The following is a 16,968-nucleotide window of genomic DNA, read 5'->3' as shown; positions in this document are numbered from 1 at the left end:
TGTCTCAGCCTCCCAAGTAGCTGGGACTCAGGCGTGAGCCACCACAGCTGGCTAATTTTTGTATTTTTAATAGAGATGGGGTTTCACCATGTTGGCCAGTCTGGTCTCGAACTCCTGACCTCAGGTGATCTGCCCGTCTCAGCCTCACAAAGTGCTGGGACTGCAGGCATGAACCACCATGCCCAGCCAAGCCCAGGAGTTTAAGGCCGCAGTGAGCTATGATTGTGCCACTGCACTCCAGCCTGGATGACAGAGCGAGACCCGGTCTCAAAAAATAAATCAATATTTGTCTAATGGAGTTGTTGACCATTCTTGGGGGATGGGAGGACACCTGAGAAAATGTGTGAGGGTGAGAGGTGTGGAAGACCACCACGGTGGGCACATAGAAAACAGTCCTGCTTCTGCTGCCCGCTGGATTGAGGGTGAAACCTCCCACTCTTCCCCACCCCACTGCAAGGTAGCCAGCCTGCCCCAGATCCCGACGCTGCCCATGTACCTTCTTCACTCCAAGGGCAGTGATCACATGGCTTTCGTCATACTCCCATTTGGAACGGACATCTGGAAAGGAAAAGTATTTAAGAAACGAATTTGCAAAGGAACATATGACCAAACTACTCAGAGGACCTACGTCGTCATCAACATCTATTTGTTTGGCAGTTAAGAGATAGTCATTGTCAGTTTAAAACTTGAGATGTGGGGCTGGGCGCGGTGGCATGCACCTGTAACCCCAGCACTTTGGAAGGCCGAGGCAGGTGGATCACTTGAGCCAGGAGTTCAAGACCAGCCTGGCCAACACGGCGAAATCCCATCTCTACTACAAATACAAAAATTAGCCGGGCGTGGTGGCAGCGCCTGTAGTCCCAGCTACTCACAAGGCTGAAGGAGAATCACTTAAATCTGGAGGCGGAGGTTGCAGCAAGCCAAGATCACACCACTGCACTCCAGCCTGGGCAACAGAACAAGATTCTGTCTCATAAATAAATAAAAATGGGAAGGGGAAGGAAGAAATCAAATTTGAAGTGAGCTCACACTAAATCCCCATCCAGGTTGGAGTGCAGTGGCCTGATCTCGGCTCACTGCAATCTCCATCTCCTGGGTTCAAGCGATTTTCCTGCCTCAGCCTCCCTAGTAGCTGGGACCACAGGCACATGCCACCACACCCGGCTAATTTTTGTATTTTTAGTAGAGACAGGGTTTCACCATGTTGGCCAGGCTGGTCTCAAACTCCTGACCTCAGTTGATCCGCCCACCTCGGCCACCCAAAACACTGGGATTACAGGCACAAGCCACCACAACTGGCCTCTTAACAGCTTTCTAAAGCAGCGATCCCCAATCTTTTTGGCACCAGGGACTGGTTTCATGGAAGACAATTTTTCCACGGAACAGGGCAGTGGGCTGCGGGGCGGGGATGGTTTGGGGATGACTCAAGCGCATTACATTTTTTGTGCATTTCTATTATTATTACATTGTAATATATAATGAAATAATTCTACCATCATGTAGAATCAGTGGGAACCCTGAACTTGTTTTCCTGTGACTAGACGGTCCCTTCTGGGGGTGACGGGAGATAGTGACAGATCATCAGGCATTAGATTCTCATAAGGAGAGCGCAACTTAGATCCCTTGAATGCACAGTTCACAGTAGGGTTTGCGCTCCTGTGAGAATCTAATGCTGCTGCTGATCTGACAGCAGGTGGAGCTCAGGCGGTAATGCAAGCGATGGGGAGTGGCTGTAAACACAGATGAAGCTTGCCTGCTGCTCACCTCCTGCTGTGCCGCCTGGTTCCTAACAGACCGCAGACTGGTACTGGGGGTTGGGGGTTGCGGACTTCTTTTTTTTTTTCTTTTTTGAGACAGGGTCTCACTCTGTCACCCAGGCTGGAATGCAGTGGACCAAATCTCGGCTCACTCCAACCTCCACCTTCCAGGTTCAAGCAATTCTCATGCCTCAGACTCCTGAGTAGCTGGGATTACAGGCATGCACCACTGCAGCTAATTTTTTTGTATTTTTAGTAGAGATGGGGTTTTGCCCTGTTGGCCTGGCTGGTCTTGAACTCCTGGCTTCAAGTGATTCGCCCACCTTGGCCTTCCCAAGTGCTGGGATTACAGGCATGTGCCACCACACCTGGCCCAGGGACCCCTGTTCTAAAGTCATTCATCCCCCCCACCCCGCCAAAAGTTTGTTAACTCATCAAAAATAATGTTTGAAGGACACTGTGTTTGATCTCCTCCGCTTTTTTCCAAGTACTTACCCAATAAACAGAGATAGTTGGGGTCTGTTAATCTGGAGAGTTTTGTGGCCTGATTCAGGATGTTGTAAAGCTCTGTCGGTTCACATAAAAGCAAACCAGGCATCCTGCTGGGAAGAATCAATAACACACAAGGGTAACATAACTCTATTTTAGATGAATGACCACAAAGTAATATAATGAATTAAACTGTTTTTTAACATACCTTCAAGCAAAGATGACAGTAATCATGTAAATGATCAGGAATGCTTCAAAACTGTATAGTGAAATATAGTGCGCAGAGGAGAATAAAATCTTAAATACAACATATCTAGCCAGGCGTGGTGGCTCATGCCTGTAACCCCAGGACTTTGGGAGGCTGAGGCGGGTGGATCACTTGAGGCCAGGAGTTCAAGACCAGCCTGGCCAACAATGGCAAGACCCCATCTCTACTAAAAAAAAAAAAAAAAAAATTGGCCAGGAGCGGTGGCTCACACCTGTAATCCCAGCACTTTAGGAGGCTGAGGCAGGTGGATCACCTAAGGTCAGGAGTTCAAGAGAAGCCTGGCCAACATGGTGAAACCCTGTCTCTGCTAAAAATACAAAAATTAGTCAGGCATGGTGGTGCACATCTATAGTCCCAGCTACTCAGGGGGCTGAGGTAGGAGAGTTGCTTGAACCCAGGAGGCGGAGGCTGCAGTGAGCTGAAATCATGCCATTGCACTCCAGCCTGGGTGACAGAGCGAGACTCCGTCTAAAAAAATAATAATAATAATAATTAGCCAGGCATGGTGGTGCACACCTGTAATCCCAGCTACTCGGGAGACTGAGGCAAAAGAATCACTTGAACCTGGGAGGCAGAGGTTGCAGTAGCCGGGATCATGTCACTGCACTCCAGCCTGGGGGACAGAGTGAGACTCTGTCTCCCCAAAAAAAAAAAAAAAAGTAATATATTGAACTTCAAACAAAGATGAGAGTAACCAAGGAAGTGATCAGGAGGGCTTCAAAAATGTGTAGTTGGCTGGGCGCAGTAGCTCACGCCTGTAATCCCAACACTTTGGGAGGCCGAGGTAGGTGGATCACCTGAGGTCAGGAGTTTGAGACCAGCCTGGCCAACATGGTGAAACCCCATCTCTACTAAAAATACAAAAATTACCTGGGAATGGTGGCAGGCACCTGTAATCCCAGCTACTTGGGAGGCTGAGGCAGGAGAATCACTTGAACCCGGGAGGCGGAGGTTGAAGTGAGCCAAGATTGCACCACTGCACTCCAGCCTGGGCTACAGAATAAGACTCCATCTCAAAAAAAAAAAAAAAATGTGTAGTGAAATGTGGGCAGAGAATAAAATCTTGAATACAACGTTATCTGAGCCATATACATACCACATGGGCTGTAAAACAGCTGCCAGTTCATTTACTTATTTAGCAAATAATTACTGAGCACCTACTATGTCCCAGGCACTGGAAATAACTGTGGTAAACAAAACCTGCCTTCATGAAGGTTATAGTCTAGCATGGAATGCAGACACTTGCAGAAAGAATTGCAAGATGCAAGAGCACTATAAAAGATCTCAGGGCCATGCATAGTGACTCACGCCTGCAATCTCAGCACTTGGGGAGGCCTAGGCAGGAGGATCACTTGATCCCAGGAATTCAAGACCAGCCTGGACCACATAGCAAGACCCTGTAATACAAATTAGCTGGGCATGGTGGTATACACCTATAGTCCCAGCTATTCAGGAGGCCAAGGCAGGGGGGATTGCTTGAGGCTGGGGGTTCAAGACCAGCCTGGACAACATAGTGAGAACCCATCTCTTAAAAAAAAAAAAAAAATTCTTAAACTAGCCAGGTGTGGTGGCACATGCCTGTGGCCCCAGCAACTCAGGAGGCTGAGGTGGGAGAATCACTTGAGGCTGGGAGGTGGGGCTGCAGTAAGCCGTGATCACACCACCACAATCCTGCCTGGGCAACAGAGTGAGACCCTGTCTTGAAAAAAAAAAAAGAAGGAGGATCAGCTGGGCGTGGTGGCTCACATCTGTAATCCCAGCACTTTTCGAGGCTGAGGCAGGCAGATCACCTTTGGTCAGGAGTTCAAGACCAACATGGCAAAACTCCATCTCTACTAAAAATACAAAAATTAGCTGGGTGTGGTGGTGCATGCCTGTAGTCCCAGCTACTCAGGAGGCTGAGGCAGGAGAATTTCTTGAACCCGGGAGGCAGAGGTTGCAGTGAGCTGAGACTGCACTACTGTACTCCAGCCTGGGTGACAGAGTAACTTTGTCTCAAAAAAACAAACAAACAAACAAAAACAAGTAGGATCCATTGTGACAGGAGTACCTAACAGGAGGTTCTCACCTAGTTGCGGGAATGGGAAAAGGGTTGTCGGAGGATGTGACTGCTAAACTGAGACAGGAGGTTGGGCAAGAGGAAGAGGGAGGGGGAGAGAGGACGAAACAAAGGATAAGAACATTCTGCTTGGAGCAGGGGCAAGTGCAGTACCTGAGAGTTCAAAGGAGCCTGGTGTGGCTCCACTAAAAGCTTGATAAGACACTGCAGAGGCCAACACAGATGGCCTCTATGTTAAGGATCCCGACAGTCATTGTTGGGTGGAGAATCACTGATGTGTCCAGAGCTAGGCTCGGGCTCCAGTTGGCAGAGCTGCTCTTGGGACACTGGCTCCTGGGCCCAATTGTTTCTGGAAGGGTCAGGCCTGTGCAGCAGCTTCCTGCAGGAAGGCTTTTATTTTATTTATTTTTGAGACAGGATCTTTTTCTGTCATCCAGGCTTGAGTACGGTGGTGTGATCATGGCAGACTGCGGCCACAAACTCCCAGGCTCAAGCAATCCTCTGGCCTCAGCCTCCTGAGTAGCTGGTACTACAAGCGTATGCCATCATGCCCGGCTAAGTTTTGAATTTTGTGGAGATGGGGGTCTCACACTATGTTGCCCAGTCTGGTCTCAAACTCCTGTCCACAAGTGATCCTCCCGCCTCGGCCTCCCAAAGTGCTGGCATGACAGGTGTGAGCCACTGCACCTGGCCAGCTATCTTTTAGCAAGAGGGCTAGAAGGAGAGCAGAGTGGAGCCTCTGGAGGCCGGTGGGGGATGGCGAAGGGGAGAAGTTGAATCCAGGGGTAATCTTGCTCTAAACGGTTAGGCTCCACTTCAGAGTTACCAGACGATGCTCCTGGGAAATGCCAGCACCTCAACTTAAACCTCAGATCCTTCTCACCTCCTCAAAGACTTCAGTTCTCAGCATCCCCTCCACAGCATCATCAGTTTCAGCCTCCACATGGGTCCTTCCTGTTGACATGCAAACATCCTCTTGTACCTATCTGTTCTTCTTTCCAGCAGAAGTGTGGAAAGAGAAACACCATCTCTCAAAAGCGTGGTGTTTCATTTACCGCCTCCACTTCTTCACCTCCAATTATGCTGTCCCTGGAGTCAAACTCTTTTAGGTCTGAATCCTGGCTCTGCAATTTACTATCAGCTGCCTGGCCCTAAGGAGTGGTTAGCTTCTCTGTGCCTCAGTCCCCACCTCTGTAAAATGGGGGTGAGAATAATATTGCCACTTCTATATAATGAGGGTGACAGTACCTGCCTGGTGTATGTGGATTCATGAAGTCACATTTGTCAGGCATTCTAAGCAGGGAGGAAATACTCAGTGAGTACTGGCCATGGGCATAACCTACTCCTTGGAGCTGCTGCCTTTTTTTGAGACAAGGTCTTGCTCTGTTGCCCATGTTGGAGTGCAGTGGCACTATCATAGCTTGCTTGCAGCCTCAACCTCCTGGGCTCAAGCGATCCTCCTACCTCAGACTCCTACGTAATTGGAACTACAGGCACATGCCACCATGGCCGGCTAATTTTTTTTAAGAGATGGGGTCTCACTATGTTGCCCAGGCTGGTTCCCCTGGAGCTTCCAACCCTACCAAACCACAAAGACTGCTCTGTATCAAAGTCATCAACAATGTCCATCTTGCCTAAGCCATTGGTCACTTCCCTCTGTGCTCAAACGCCTCAGCCTCTTAGGAGCATGTAACACGGCTGAGCATTGTTTCTTCCCCAGACACTCTCCCCTCCCAAGAAACCGCACTCTCCAAGCTTCCCTTCTTCCTCGCAGACTGTTCCTCTCCAGCTCTGCATGGAAGAATGCCCCCAGGCTTACTTTCCTTTTTTTCTGCTTTATCTACACTCACTCTAGGGTAGGGGGTTTCTCAACCTTGACACCACTGACGTCCGGGGCCAGGTAACTCTATGTGTGGGGAGCTGGCCTGTGCACTGCTATGTTGAGTGGCATCCCTGGCCTCTGCCTAGTGGATGCTGGAAGCAAACTGTACCTCTTCCCATCACCAGTAACAGAAAGTATCTCCAGACATCACTAAGGGTCCCCTGGAAGAAGGGGGCAAGATCACCCGTAGCTGAGGACCAACACTCTAAGACCTAGAGTCACAGTGATTCATCCAGTTCCCTGAATACCACACACATACCAATGATTCCCAAATTTTATCCCACCTTGACCTGTCTACTGAGCTGCAGACTCTAGAAGGGTGCCTGGTAGACATTGTAAATACAGCATGGCCGAAATACAACTTCAATGCTCTCGTGCCCACACCTCCAGTACCTGCTCCTCATTTAGCCTTCTCAGTCTCAATCAACAGCACCATGATCCACCCAGTTGCTTGGGCCCGATGACCTCATTCCCCTTTCCCTCACATCCAGTCTCTGAGCTCTGCCTCCTTCATGTATCCCAAGTCCATCCACTTCTCTCCATCTCCAGGGGTACCATCTTGGTCCAGGACACTACAATCTCTCTCCTGATGAGGCAGTAGTGCCCAACTGGATTTCTTGCTTCCTCCTTCCTCCCTCCAGTTTCATCTTCACATAGTAGTCCGGGAAATCTTTAAAATCTGAGTAGGGCCTTGTCTTCACCTCACTATCACCTGAAGTTATTGTGCTTATTTGCTTGTTTATTGTCTCCTGGTTTCTCAGGAAAGGTCTTGCCTGTCTTGTCCACTGCTAGGTCCTCACCCAATACCCCAGATTTACATGCTGCAAAGTAATAGTCAATGAACACATGTGGAATGAATACATTATTGTCAGCTACCATTATGGCCTTTCCCAACACCGCCATCTGGACCTGCTGTCATACTTTTTCCACGTGTGGATTCCTCTTAAGGATCTCCTCACTCCCACCCCCAAGTCAGGTTCCACATCCTCTGCCTCTGAAAGCCAGGCCACTTTGGCAGTGGTAAGTATAGAGGAGAGAGGTGGGCTTTGTGTCTAGTCCTACAACCTCATTAAGCAAAACTAAAAGCTGGCTCCTAACCCATCTGGTCTATGGCTCATAGCCCATCCTCAGCTACTACCTACTTTCCCCCATTGCTAACTCTATCTCCTTACTCACTAGCCAAATAATCATCTCTGGTCCTATAGATAAAAACCCAGCCCCAAGGATCTCCTTCTGCAGATCCTTCTCCTTCTCAAAGGACTCTACCTGGTCAAGCAGGAACTGCCCCTCATCCACTGGTAAAGTGCTGGAAGGATGAGATCGGTCCCTGAACCTAACAGCATGATTCCAAGAGAAGATGCATCCCTGTGAACTGAAATTAGGGCACCTCTAGCCTTGGGTAAGTTGAGGACTGAGCACAAGTAACCATCCCATTTGGTGCTATTCTGAACCCTGAAGAGTTTATTTATTTACTTATTTTCTTGAGACAGAGTCTTGCTCTGTCCCCCAGGCTGGAGTGCAGTGGGATGATCTCAGCTCACTGTAACCTCCACCTCCCGGGTTCAAGTGATTCTCTCACCTCAGCTTCCTCAGTAGCTAGGATTACAGGTGCCCACCACCACGTCCAGTTAATTTTTGTATTTTTAGTAGTGACGGGGTTTCACCATGTTGGCCAGGCTGGCCTCGAACTCCTGACCTCAGGTGATCTGCCTGCCTTGGCCTCCCAAAGTGCTGGGATTACAGGCGTGAGCCACCACGCCTGGTCCCTGGAGAGTTTAGCTGTCCTTAGCTCCACCATTTGAGCCCTCAAGGATATTCTGATGTATCGTGCATTTACATAAAAATATTAAAGTAATATAGATGAGTTTTTGCCAAAAGTATTTTCCTTTGTGAATCCATTAAGCCACTTTAATTCCTTGATTTTCTGTATGTCACAATTAGCCAGTTTCAATTTTTTTCACTTTCAATTTTGATTAAATTTATTTATCCCAAGATCAAGTCTTTTCCATGTGAATTTTTTTTTTTTTTGAGCCACCTCGCCAGGCTACCAAGTCTCATTTTCCTGGTGACCTGTTCAAAACAGAGTCAAAATGGCAAATTTAAGACATCCTCCTTTATACAGGACTCTTTCAACACAGTATAGCCCTTTTTTTTTTTTTTTTTTTTTTTTTTTTGAGACGGAGTCCCACTCTGTTGCCCAGGCTGGAGTGCAGTGGCGCGATCTCTGCTCAGTGCAACCTCCGCCTCCCGGGTTCATGCCATTCTCCTGCCTCAGCCTCCTGAGTAGCTGGGACTACAGGTGCCCGCCACCACACCCAGCTAATTTTTTGTATGGGTTTTCACCGTGTTAGCCAGGATGGTCTCGATCTCCTGACCTCGTGATCTGCCCGCCTCGGCCTCCCAAAGTGCTAGGATTACAGGCGTGAGCCACTGCACCCGGCCAGCTCTTCTTAAGAGACCCTTGGTGGGGTGTGGTAGCTCACACCTGTAATCTCTACATTTTGGGTGTCCAAGGCAGAAGGAACTCCCGACCTCAGGTGATCTGTCCGCCTCGGCCTCCCAAAGTGCTGGGATTACAGGCATAAGCCACCATGCCCAGCCCAAAGACACTTACTGTCAAGACAGCAGGGTGCTAGCACAGGCTTTGTCCCTGCACACAGTACACCCACCAGGGGGAAGGTCTGTCACCTTCCATATGACCACCTAGTCTGGCCTTCAAACCAGGGGTTTGTGGGTGGCTCTCTCCCCAAGTCAGCCCAGCGTGGTCCAGAAGCAGTTGGGCTGGGAAGCTCCCCTCTAGTGACAGCACATGTCTATATTTGGGGAAAACAGCCAACTGGGAAGGGATGTTTCATTAGAGGTTGCCAGAGCCTGTGACTAAGCAGGGAGCCAGCCAGATCCAGCTCATCTCCCTGCCTCCCTGTGTCTGCCCAACACCCAGGGGACTTCCATCCTGACTGACGGTGGAGGTGTCAGAGGCTGGGCCTGACCACAGGCTTCTTGTAGGAGTTCGAGGATACCGCAGGCTTGACCCAGCACTCAACTGCCAAGCCACCCTAACCCCCCAGACAGTCCAGGTGGACACAATTGATGGGCATTTGCTTCTGGTGAAGAGACAACACTTGATGATCCTGGAGAAGCCAGACCATGAGCTTCACTTTGGGACTCTGGCTCAGGCTGACCAGCCCAGGTAAGGGTCAGGGTCCACAGCCAATCCCCACCGCTGTTCTGGTTCGCGGTGGGAAGCTCAGGCTGTGCCAGCATGACCAAGGCTTAAACATAGTGACAGGCATCAATGCCCTCACCTGTAAGCTGAGATAATACACACTGGCAAAGCTATAGGATCATTCAAGAGCTAAATGATATAAATTGCCTAGCAGTGGGCCTGACACGTGGCAGTAGCTTAGGAAATTCCTTTACTCCTACCCTCTCAGTTTCTTTTCCTGAAACAGGGGCTCACTCTGTTGCCCAGGCTGGCGTGCAGTGGCACAATCATGGCTCACTGCAGCCTCAAGCTCCTGGGCTCGAGCGATCCTCCCACCTCAGCCTGCTGAGTAGCTGAGGCTACAGGTGCATGCCACCACACCTAGCTAAGTTTTTATTTTTGTAGAGACAGGGTCTCGCTTCCGGAAGAGAACAATGGGGAAGAACAGAGAGGTCTGAAGGAATGTGGGGGTGTTTGGTTCTGTGGGATGACATGAGCCTCTCCTCTGTCGTCCCAGAAAAACCTCCCTACTCGTTATGTGACTTCGAGGCTGTCAGGACCCGCTTTATGTTTGGGAATTGAATGACATTCTTTTTTTTTTTTTTTTTTCCCTGAGACGGAGTCTTGCTCTGTCACCCCAGGCTGGAGTGCAGTGGCACGATCTCCGCTCACTGTGAGCTCTGCCTCCTGGGTTCCCGCCATTCTCCTGCCTCAGCCTCCTGAGTAGCTGGGACTACAGGCGTCTGCCACCACGCCTGGCTTTTTTGTATTTTTTTTTAGTAGAGACGGGGTTTCACTGTGTTAGCCAGGATGGTCTCGATCTCCTGACCTCATGATCCACCTGCCTCGGCCTCCCAAAGTGCTGGGATTACAGGCGTGAGCCACTGTTGAATGACATGCTTGAGAATGGCCTCAAGGCGAGCTAACTAACTCTTGTCATATTTGGGTTACATTTTGTTTTGCTGTTTTCTCTTACACACAGCGTCTCACTCTGTTGCCCAGGCTGGAGTGCAGTGGCGCGATCGTCACTCACTGCAGCCTCAAACTCCTGGGCTCAAGTGAGCCTCCCACCTCAGCCTTCCGAGTAGCTGGGACTACAAGTGTGCACCATCATGCCTAATTTTTTTTTTTTTTTTTTTGAGACGGAATCTTGCCCTGTTGCCTAGGCTGTAGTGCAGTGGTGCGATCTCGGCTCACCACAACCTCCGCCTCCCAGGTTCAAGCGATTCTCCTACCAAGTAGCTGGGACTACAGGCATGTGCCACCATTCCCAGCTAACTTTTGTATTTTTAGTAGAAACGGGGTTTCACCATGTTGGCCAGGCTGGTCTCGAACTCCTGACCTCGTGATCCACCCGCCTTGGCATCCCGAAGTGCTGGGATTACAGGCGTGAGTCACCGCACCCGGCCAAGTAATTTTTTTTAGTTTCTGTAGAGTCAGGGTTCCACTATGTTTTCCAGGCTGGTTTCGAACTCCTGGGCTCAAGTGATCTTCCCGCCTCAGCCTCCCAAAGTGGTGGGATTACAGGCGTGAGCCACTGCGCCCAGCCAAGGGTCAGGATCTTAAGGGATTTGGTATAGTCTTTCCTCAATCCCAGCTTGACACATTCTCTGTGGCCTGAACCTTGACAAAGCTGGGTAATACAGTCCCAGGTCACAACACCCCTAGAGCTGTGGAGGCTGCAGAAGTGGGCCTGAAATCTGTCTCTTAACTCAGAGGGGCACCAGGTCCCACTGGCACAGAAGACAGAAAGAGGGAAGAGGAGGAGGAGACCAGGGCCATCATAACCTCCTAACTTTGCCTTGATCATCACTAGTATCTACTATCACCTTTTTTTCTTTTTGTGACAGTGTCTCTGTTGCTGAGGCTGGGGTGCAGTGGCGTGATCTCACCTCACTGCAACCTTCGCCTCCCAAGTTCAAGCAATTCTCCTGCCCCAGCCTCCCCAGTAGCAGGGACTACAGGCATGCACCACCATGACAGGCTAATTTTTGTATTTTTATAGAGACGGGGTTTCACCACGTTGGCCAGCTTGGTCTCAAACTCCCGACCTCAGGTGATCCACCTGCCTCAGCTTCCCAAAGTGCTGGGATAACAGGCATTAGCCATGGCACCTGGCCTCCATCGCTAGTACCTCTATATTTTAGGGAGAGCAGGTATGGATCAGAGGCCTAGATCCAGCCATCCACATCCCTGCTCCTTGCCTTAGATCTTGCTATCAATTCCATGTCCCCAAACCTAAGCCTGCTAGACCCCTGAGAGGTGCCCTAGTGGTCCTGTAAGGGTAACAGGTCTGCTCATACGGCAACTAGGCTGTCGGGAGGCGGTGGTGGGGTCTGGAAACTACAGCACAGTCTCCAAAGACGGTGACCACCACCTCTGGCTCACTTCCTCCGACTCTGTCTCCGGGGCCTGCTTTTCCTCTGCTCCCTGATTGGGCTCAGGCCCCACCTTCCACTTCTCTGACATGAGTTAATGGCCCTGACCAGGCTGTGACCTGGCTTTGCTCTCCCTTCTCAGGCCTCAGGCTGGTCTGCCTGACAGAAGGCTTCACTGCAGACTCAGATCTGCCACAATCAGCGACTCTCAGCTCTTGGAAGCCCCTTGGTGGCTGCGCTGTGGCCAGTCCAACACCTCCCGGTTGTTCTGCTGGGATCTATCCTGGAAAGCCAACTCCTTTGACTTCCAGCAGGTAGGAGGCCCAAATAAAAGTTAAAGCTATTTATCTAAGGCTGGGCACGGTGGCTCACGCCTGCAATCCCAGCGCTTTGGGAGACCGAGGCAGGAGGTTTGTGAAGTCAGGAGTTCAAGACCAGCCTGACCAACATGGTAAAACCTGGTCTTTACTAAAAATACAAAATTAGCCAGGCGTGGTGGCACATACCTGTAATCCCAGCTACTCCGGAGGCTGAGGCAGGAAAATCGCTTGAACCTGGGAGACGGAGGTTGCAGTGAGCTGAAATCGTGCCATTGCACTTCAGCCTGGGCAACACAGCTTAAAAAAAAAAAAAAGAAAAGAAAAGAAAAAGAAAAAAAAAAGCTATTTATCTAAATATGGTTCTGTTTTAAAAATACATGTCCCCAACTTCCAATATCCTAGAGCAGCTACAGAAAAATGAGTAAAACTCCCAGGCAAGGCAGGATGATAACCACCTTTCTAACCCTTTGCTTTAGCTCCAGGGATCCAAAAGGAGAGGTTTAAAATACTTCACTTGGCTAGGCGTGGTGGCTCACACTTGTAATCCCAGCACTTTGGGAGGCTGAGCTGGGAGAATCACTTGAGGCCAGGAATTCTAGACCAGCCTGAGCAATATAGTGAGAACTGCCCCCCCATCTCCAAAAAAAAAAAAAAAAATTGAATTAAAATAGTAAAATACTTCACTTGATCTATGACTTTAGAGTTGAAGAGAAGGTAAGTTAGTATATAATGTGTGCACCTAATACCAAAATCTGATAGCACATGATTGTGATATAAGCCCACTGTAAGGTACAAAATGATCAGTACATGTGGGTGTGTAGGGGTGGGGTGAGGAGGGTGTGTTATGGTTTGAATATGGTTTGTCCCCACCAAAACTCATGCTGAGGCTTGGTCCCCAATGTGGTAGTATTGGGAGGTGGTACCTTTAAGAGGTGATTTGGCTATTAAGATGGATGAATGTCTTCTCCAGGGAATGGACTAGTTCTTGAGAACAGGTTGTTATAAAGCAAGGTTTCCTCTTGCATTTTCCCTTTTCCACGCCTAATTCCCTGTCTCCACCACTATGTTATGATGCAGATGCAGCCCTCACCAGAAGCTGACCAGATGCAGCTACCCAATCTGGAACTTCCTAGCCTCCAGAACAGTAAGCTAAATAAACTTCTTTGCTATATAAATTACCCAGTCTCAAGCATTCTGTGACAGCAACAGAAAAGAGACTAAGACAGGCTGTCAATGTATTTGTATATTTTCCTATCCGATGACAAATAGGCAAAGCAACTTTACGATCATAGAAATCAGGAAATAGCTGTCTTGGCAGATGAATGGAAAGGAGCATGAGAGAACTTTCTGGAATAATGGCAATGTTTTATAGTTTGTTTTGGGTGGTTGTTACAAGGGTGGAATTTGTCAAAACCAAACTGAACACTTGAGACCTATATACTTCACTGTATGAAAACCATAGATCAATAAATAATAATAATTCCCTTGTCGAGATTGATGTGTTTAAGTGTTCCAGGATGTGAATCTGCAGGTGCATGTGTGTGCATGTACGCATGTGTGTGAGTCTGTGTATATGTCTGTGACCTTGGTATGGGGTCTGGGCTGTAGAAAACTATGTGGACTTGGGCACACAGCAAGTACACATTACAGAACTTCAGCTTGGCCTTCATAGCCACTAGCTAATCCTACTCTTGTTTTTCCACATTTGACCAGCATTTTCGCAGTGATCACAACTGTTATCCAAACCAAATCCTCTTTGGGAGCAACTTCTCTAATTTTCTATTCTTGCCTGGGAAAGTTAAGGCCACTGGCTGTGAGTCGCCCTCCTCCACCAACTGCTCCCTGGGTGCCCTTATGTGCTTTTTTTTTTTTTTTTCCTTCAAGACGGAGTCTCATTCTGTCACCCAGGCTGGAGTACAGCGGCGCAATCTCAGCTCACTGCAACCCTGCCTCCAGGGTTCAAGCGATTTTCCTGCCTCAGCCTTCCAAGTAGCTAGGACTACATGCACGCGCTGCCACCTCTCCCGGCTAATTTTTTGTATTTTTAGTGGAGACAGGGTTTCACCATGTGGTGAGGCTGGTCTCAAACTCCTGACCTCAGGTGATCCATCTGCCTCGGCCTCCCAAAGTGCTGGGGTTACAGTCATGAGCCACCGCACCCGGCCCTTATGTGCTTTTCTCCACAGTCCAAGGGATAAGCACCCTCTGATCTCATACAATTTCACCTAATCTCTCTTGTTCTCCTTTCAGAATCTCAAAGCTCTCCCTATTAGCATCTTTCTGATTCCAAACATTCACAAGTCTCTGCTTTCTTGGAACAATGAATGAAACCAGAAGCCAGCCCCTAGGGCAGCTTGGCCTGTGCCCTCTGAAGCTTGTGCAGGCACAGAGGCTGGTAATAGGCCTTGGGCTGGAAATCTGAGGCTGGCGTGAGGCTGGCGAGCTGTTGGCAAAGCAAGAAGAGGAAGCTGCATTTGAAATGGCCTGCACCCCCAGAATTTGTTGGGGCAAAGGATACCTAAGTGTTTCCCGTTGATCAGATACGGACCAGGCAGGGGAGAAGGCCAACTAGTAGCTATTTTACTCATTTATTTTTATTTTATTAGTATTGCTTTTCTGAGATGGAGTCACGCTCCGTTGCCCAGGCTGGAGTGCAGTGGCATGATCTCGGCTCACTGCAACCTCTGCCTCCCGGGTTCAGGCAATTCTCCTGTCTCAGCCTCTCCAGTAGCTGGGATTACAGGCGCCCGTCACCGTGCCCAACTAATTTTTTGTATTTGTAGAGACGGGGTTTCACCATGTTGGGCAGGCTGGTCTCAAACTCCTGACCTCAGGTGATCCACCCACCTCGGCCTCCCGAAGTGCTGGGATTACAGGCGTGAGTCACCGCACCCAGCCGAGAAGCCATTTTAAAGGAACTTTGCCCAAGAGGGCCACCAAGAGGGAAAATGGACCAATGGCATGTGGTGGAGGATTCCAGAAGCCAGGGGCTGAGGGAGGAATTGAAGCAGCAAGACTGAGATGGCCACCTGATCATGGGAACTGGAGGTAAGAAAGACCCCCAGAAGCACTGGATGGGAGAGTCAGTTACAAATTCCCATGAAGCTGAGACAGTAACAAGGCCAGATGTCGAAGGGGCTTTTCTTGCCCCATCTCTACTCTCTTATAACCCCTTCCACCAACACAGGATGCCTCAGAAGCCATAGTTGGCCTGGGCTGGGGTGGGATGGAAGAGGAAACAAAATAAACAGAAGTCAACTACTGTCCTCCTCAAATGTGGGAGCCCAAAGAAAGCTTGAGAGGGGAAGAGAAGCAGCTTTACCTTTGAATTAAATTCCTAGTTTTGATTATTAACGTGAACTGGACAGTAAGTCTGTCCTAGTAACCAGACGCAATCCAAGGGCAAGCAAAGATTTAGAGACAGAAAGCTGTTGCATGATTGGATTCTACTTCTTGACTGTGGAAACCCTGCTTGTTTAATATAAGTTTCACTTGCAAAACACCAAGTAAAATCAATGCCTACCACACAGTGCTTGATACAGCAGCCAATAAGACTGTCGTTAATTACCTTGGTATTTCCTTAGAGAGAGGCAGACAGGAGCTGAGTGTGAGGCTTTTTATGTTTTTTTCCTTTGAGATAGGGTCTCATTCTGTCACCCAGACTGGGGTGCAGTGGTGCAAACACAGCTCACTGCAGCCTCAAACTCCCAGGCTCAATTCTCCTGCCTCAGCTTCCTGAGTAACTGGGACCACCGGCACATACCACCATGCTTGGCTAATTTTTACTATTTGTAGACAGGGTCTCCTGTGTTGCCCAGGCTGGTCTTGAACTCCTGGGCTCAAGCGATCCTCCCACCTTGGCCTTCCAGAGGGGTGGAATTACAGGCATGAGCCACTGCACTGGGCCAAATGTGAGGCTTTTCTAGCAGTCAAGTTGTTTGGGATGGCCCAAGTAGAAGGCTTGGGAGGTAGCAAGTTCCTCTTCTGTGGAGATGAGGACTTGGGAGGGATGTGGAGGAAACTGAATTCCAGATGTGGGAGGGAGCCTGACAATCTGTGATTCCAGTTTATTGCTCATGGTCTCAACTCTCCCCCTCTACAGAGGTGACTTCCGTCCTGGCCTGAGTTTCAATCCCACAGTTCCTTTTTTCCCCCCTTAAATGAGACATATCTTGCTCTGTCACCCATGTCAGAATGCAGTGGCACAATCATGGCTCACTACAGCCTTGACGTCCCCCGATCGCCTGAGCTCAAGCGATCGTTTCATGTCAGCCTCTTGGGTAGCTGGGACTACAAGCACACACCATCATGCCCAGAGAATTTTCATACTTTTTGTAGAGATGGGGTTTTGCCATGTTACCCAGGCTGGTCCTGAATTTCTGAGCTCAAGTGATCGTCCGCCTTGGCTGCTCAAAGTGCTGGGATTACAGGCATGAACACGGCCCATACCACTGAAAGGTCTATATGGACAACTCAGCATAACTCCCAATTAAGCCCATCTAAAACGGAACTCTTTATTTTTTCTCCTCTCCTTTGATATAACCTCCTTTATTTTTCTCCTCTCCTTTGTATAACCCGACTTCCCTCTTTATGTATTTTCCACACCTCTT

The 16,968-nt window shown here is 49.2% G+C and overlaps 1 protein-coding gene across 13 annotated transcripts in view; it reads right to left on the bottom strand.

Annotated features, from left to right (window-relative positions):
* Positions 1 to 16,968, bottom strand: part of STYXL1 (serine/threonine/tyrosine interacting like 1) — a 52,450-nt gene that overhangs the window by 32,631 nt on the left and 2,851 nt on the right. For 7 of the 13 annotated variants that reach the window (XM_008961061.5, XM_055114556.2, XM_055114555.2 and 4 more), the window contains exons 2-3: positions 2,253 to 2,356; positions 497 to 558 (exon numbers count right to left, since the gene is read on the bottom strand). In XM_008961061.5, coding sequence (XP_008959309.3) covers positions 497 to 558; positions 2,253 to 2,355 — 165 coding nt within the window. In that variant the 5' untranslated portion in view covers position 2,356. Of the gene's footprint in view, positions 1 to 496; positions 559 to 2,252; positions 2,360 to 5,456; positions 5,528 to 16,968 lie in introns of all 13 variants that reach the window. The other 6 variants (XM_008961062.7, XM_055114563.3, XM_063605924.1 and 3 more) reach the window with 3 other exon arrangements.

Source organism: Pan paniscus, chromosome 6, assembly GCF_029289425.2.
Source record: "Pan paniscus chromosome 6, NHGRI_mPanPan1-v2.0_pri, whole genome shotgun sequence".
Taxonomy (NCBI): Eukaryota; Metazoa; Chordata; class Mammalia; order Primates; family Hominidae; genus Pan; species Pan paniscus.
This window is presented reverse-complemented; position numbering and strand designations above follow the sequence as displayed.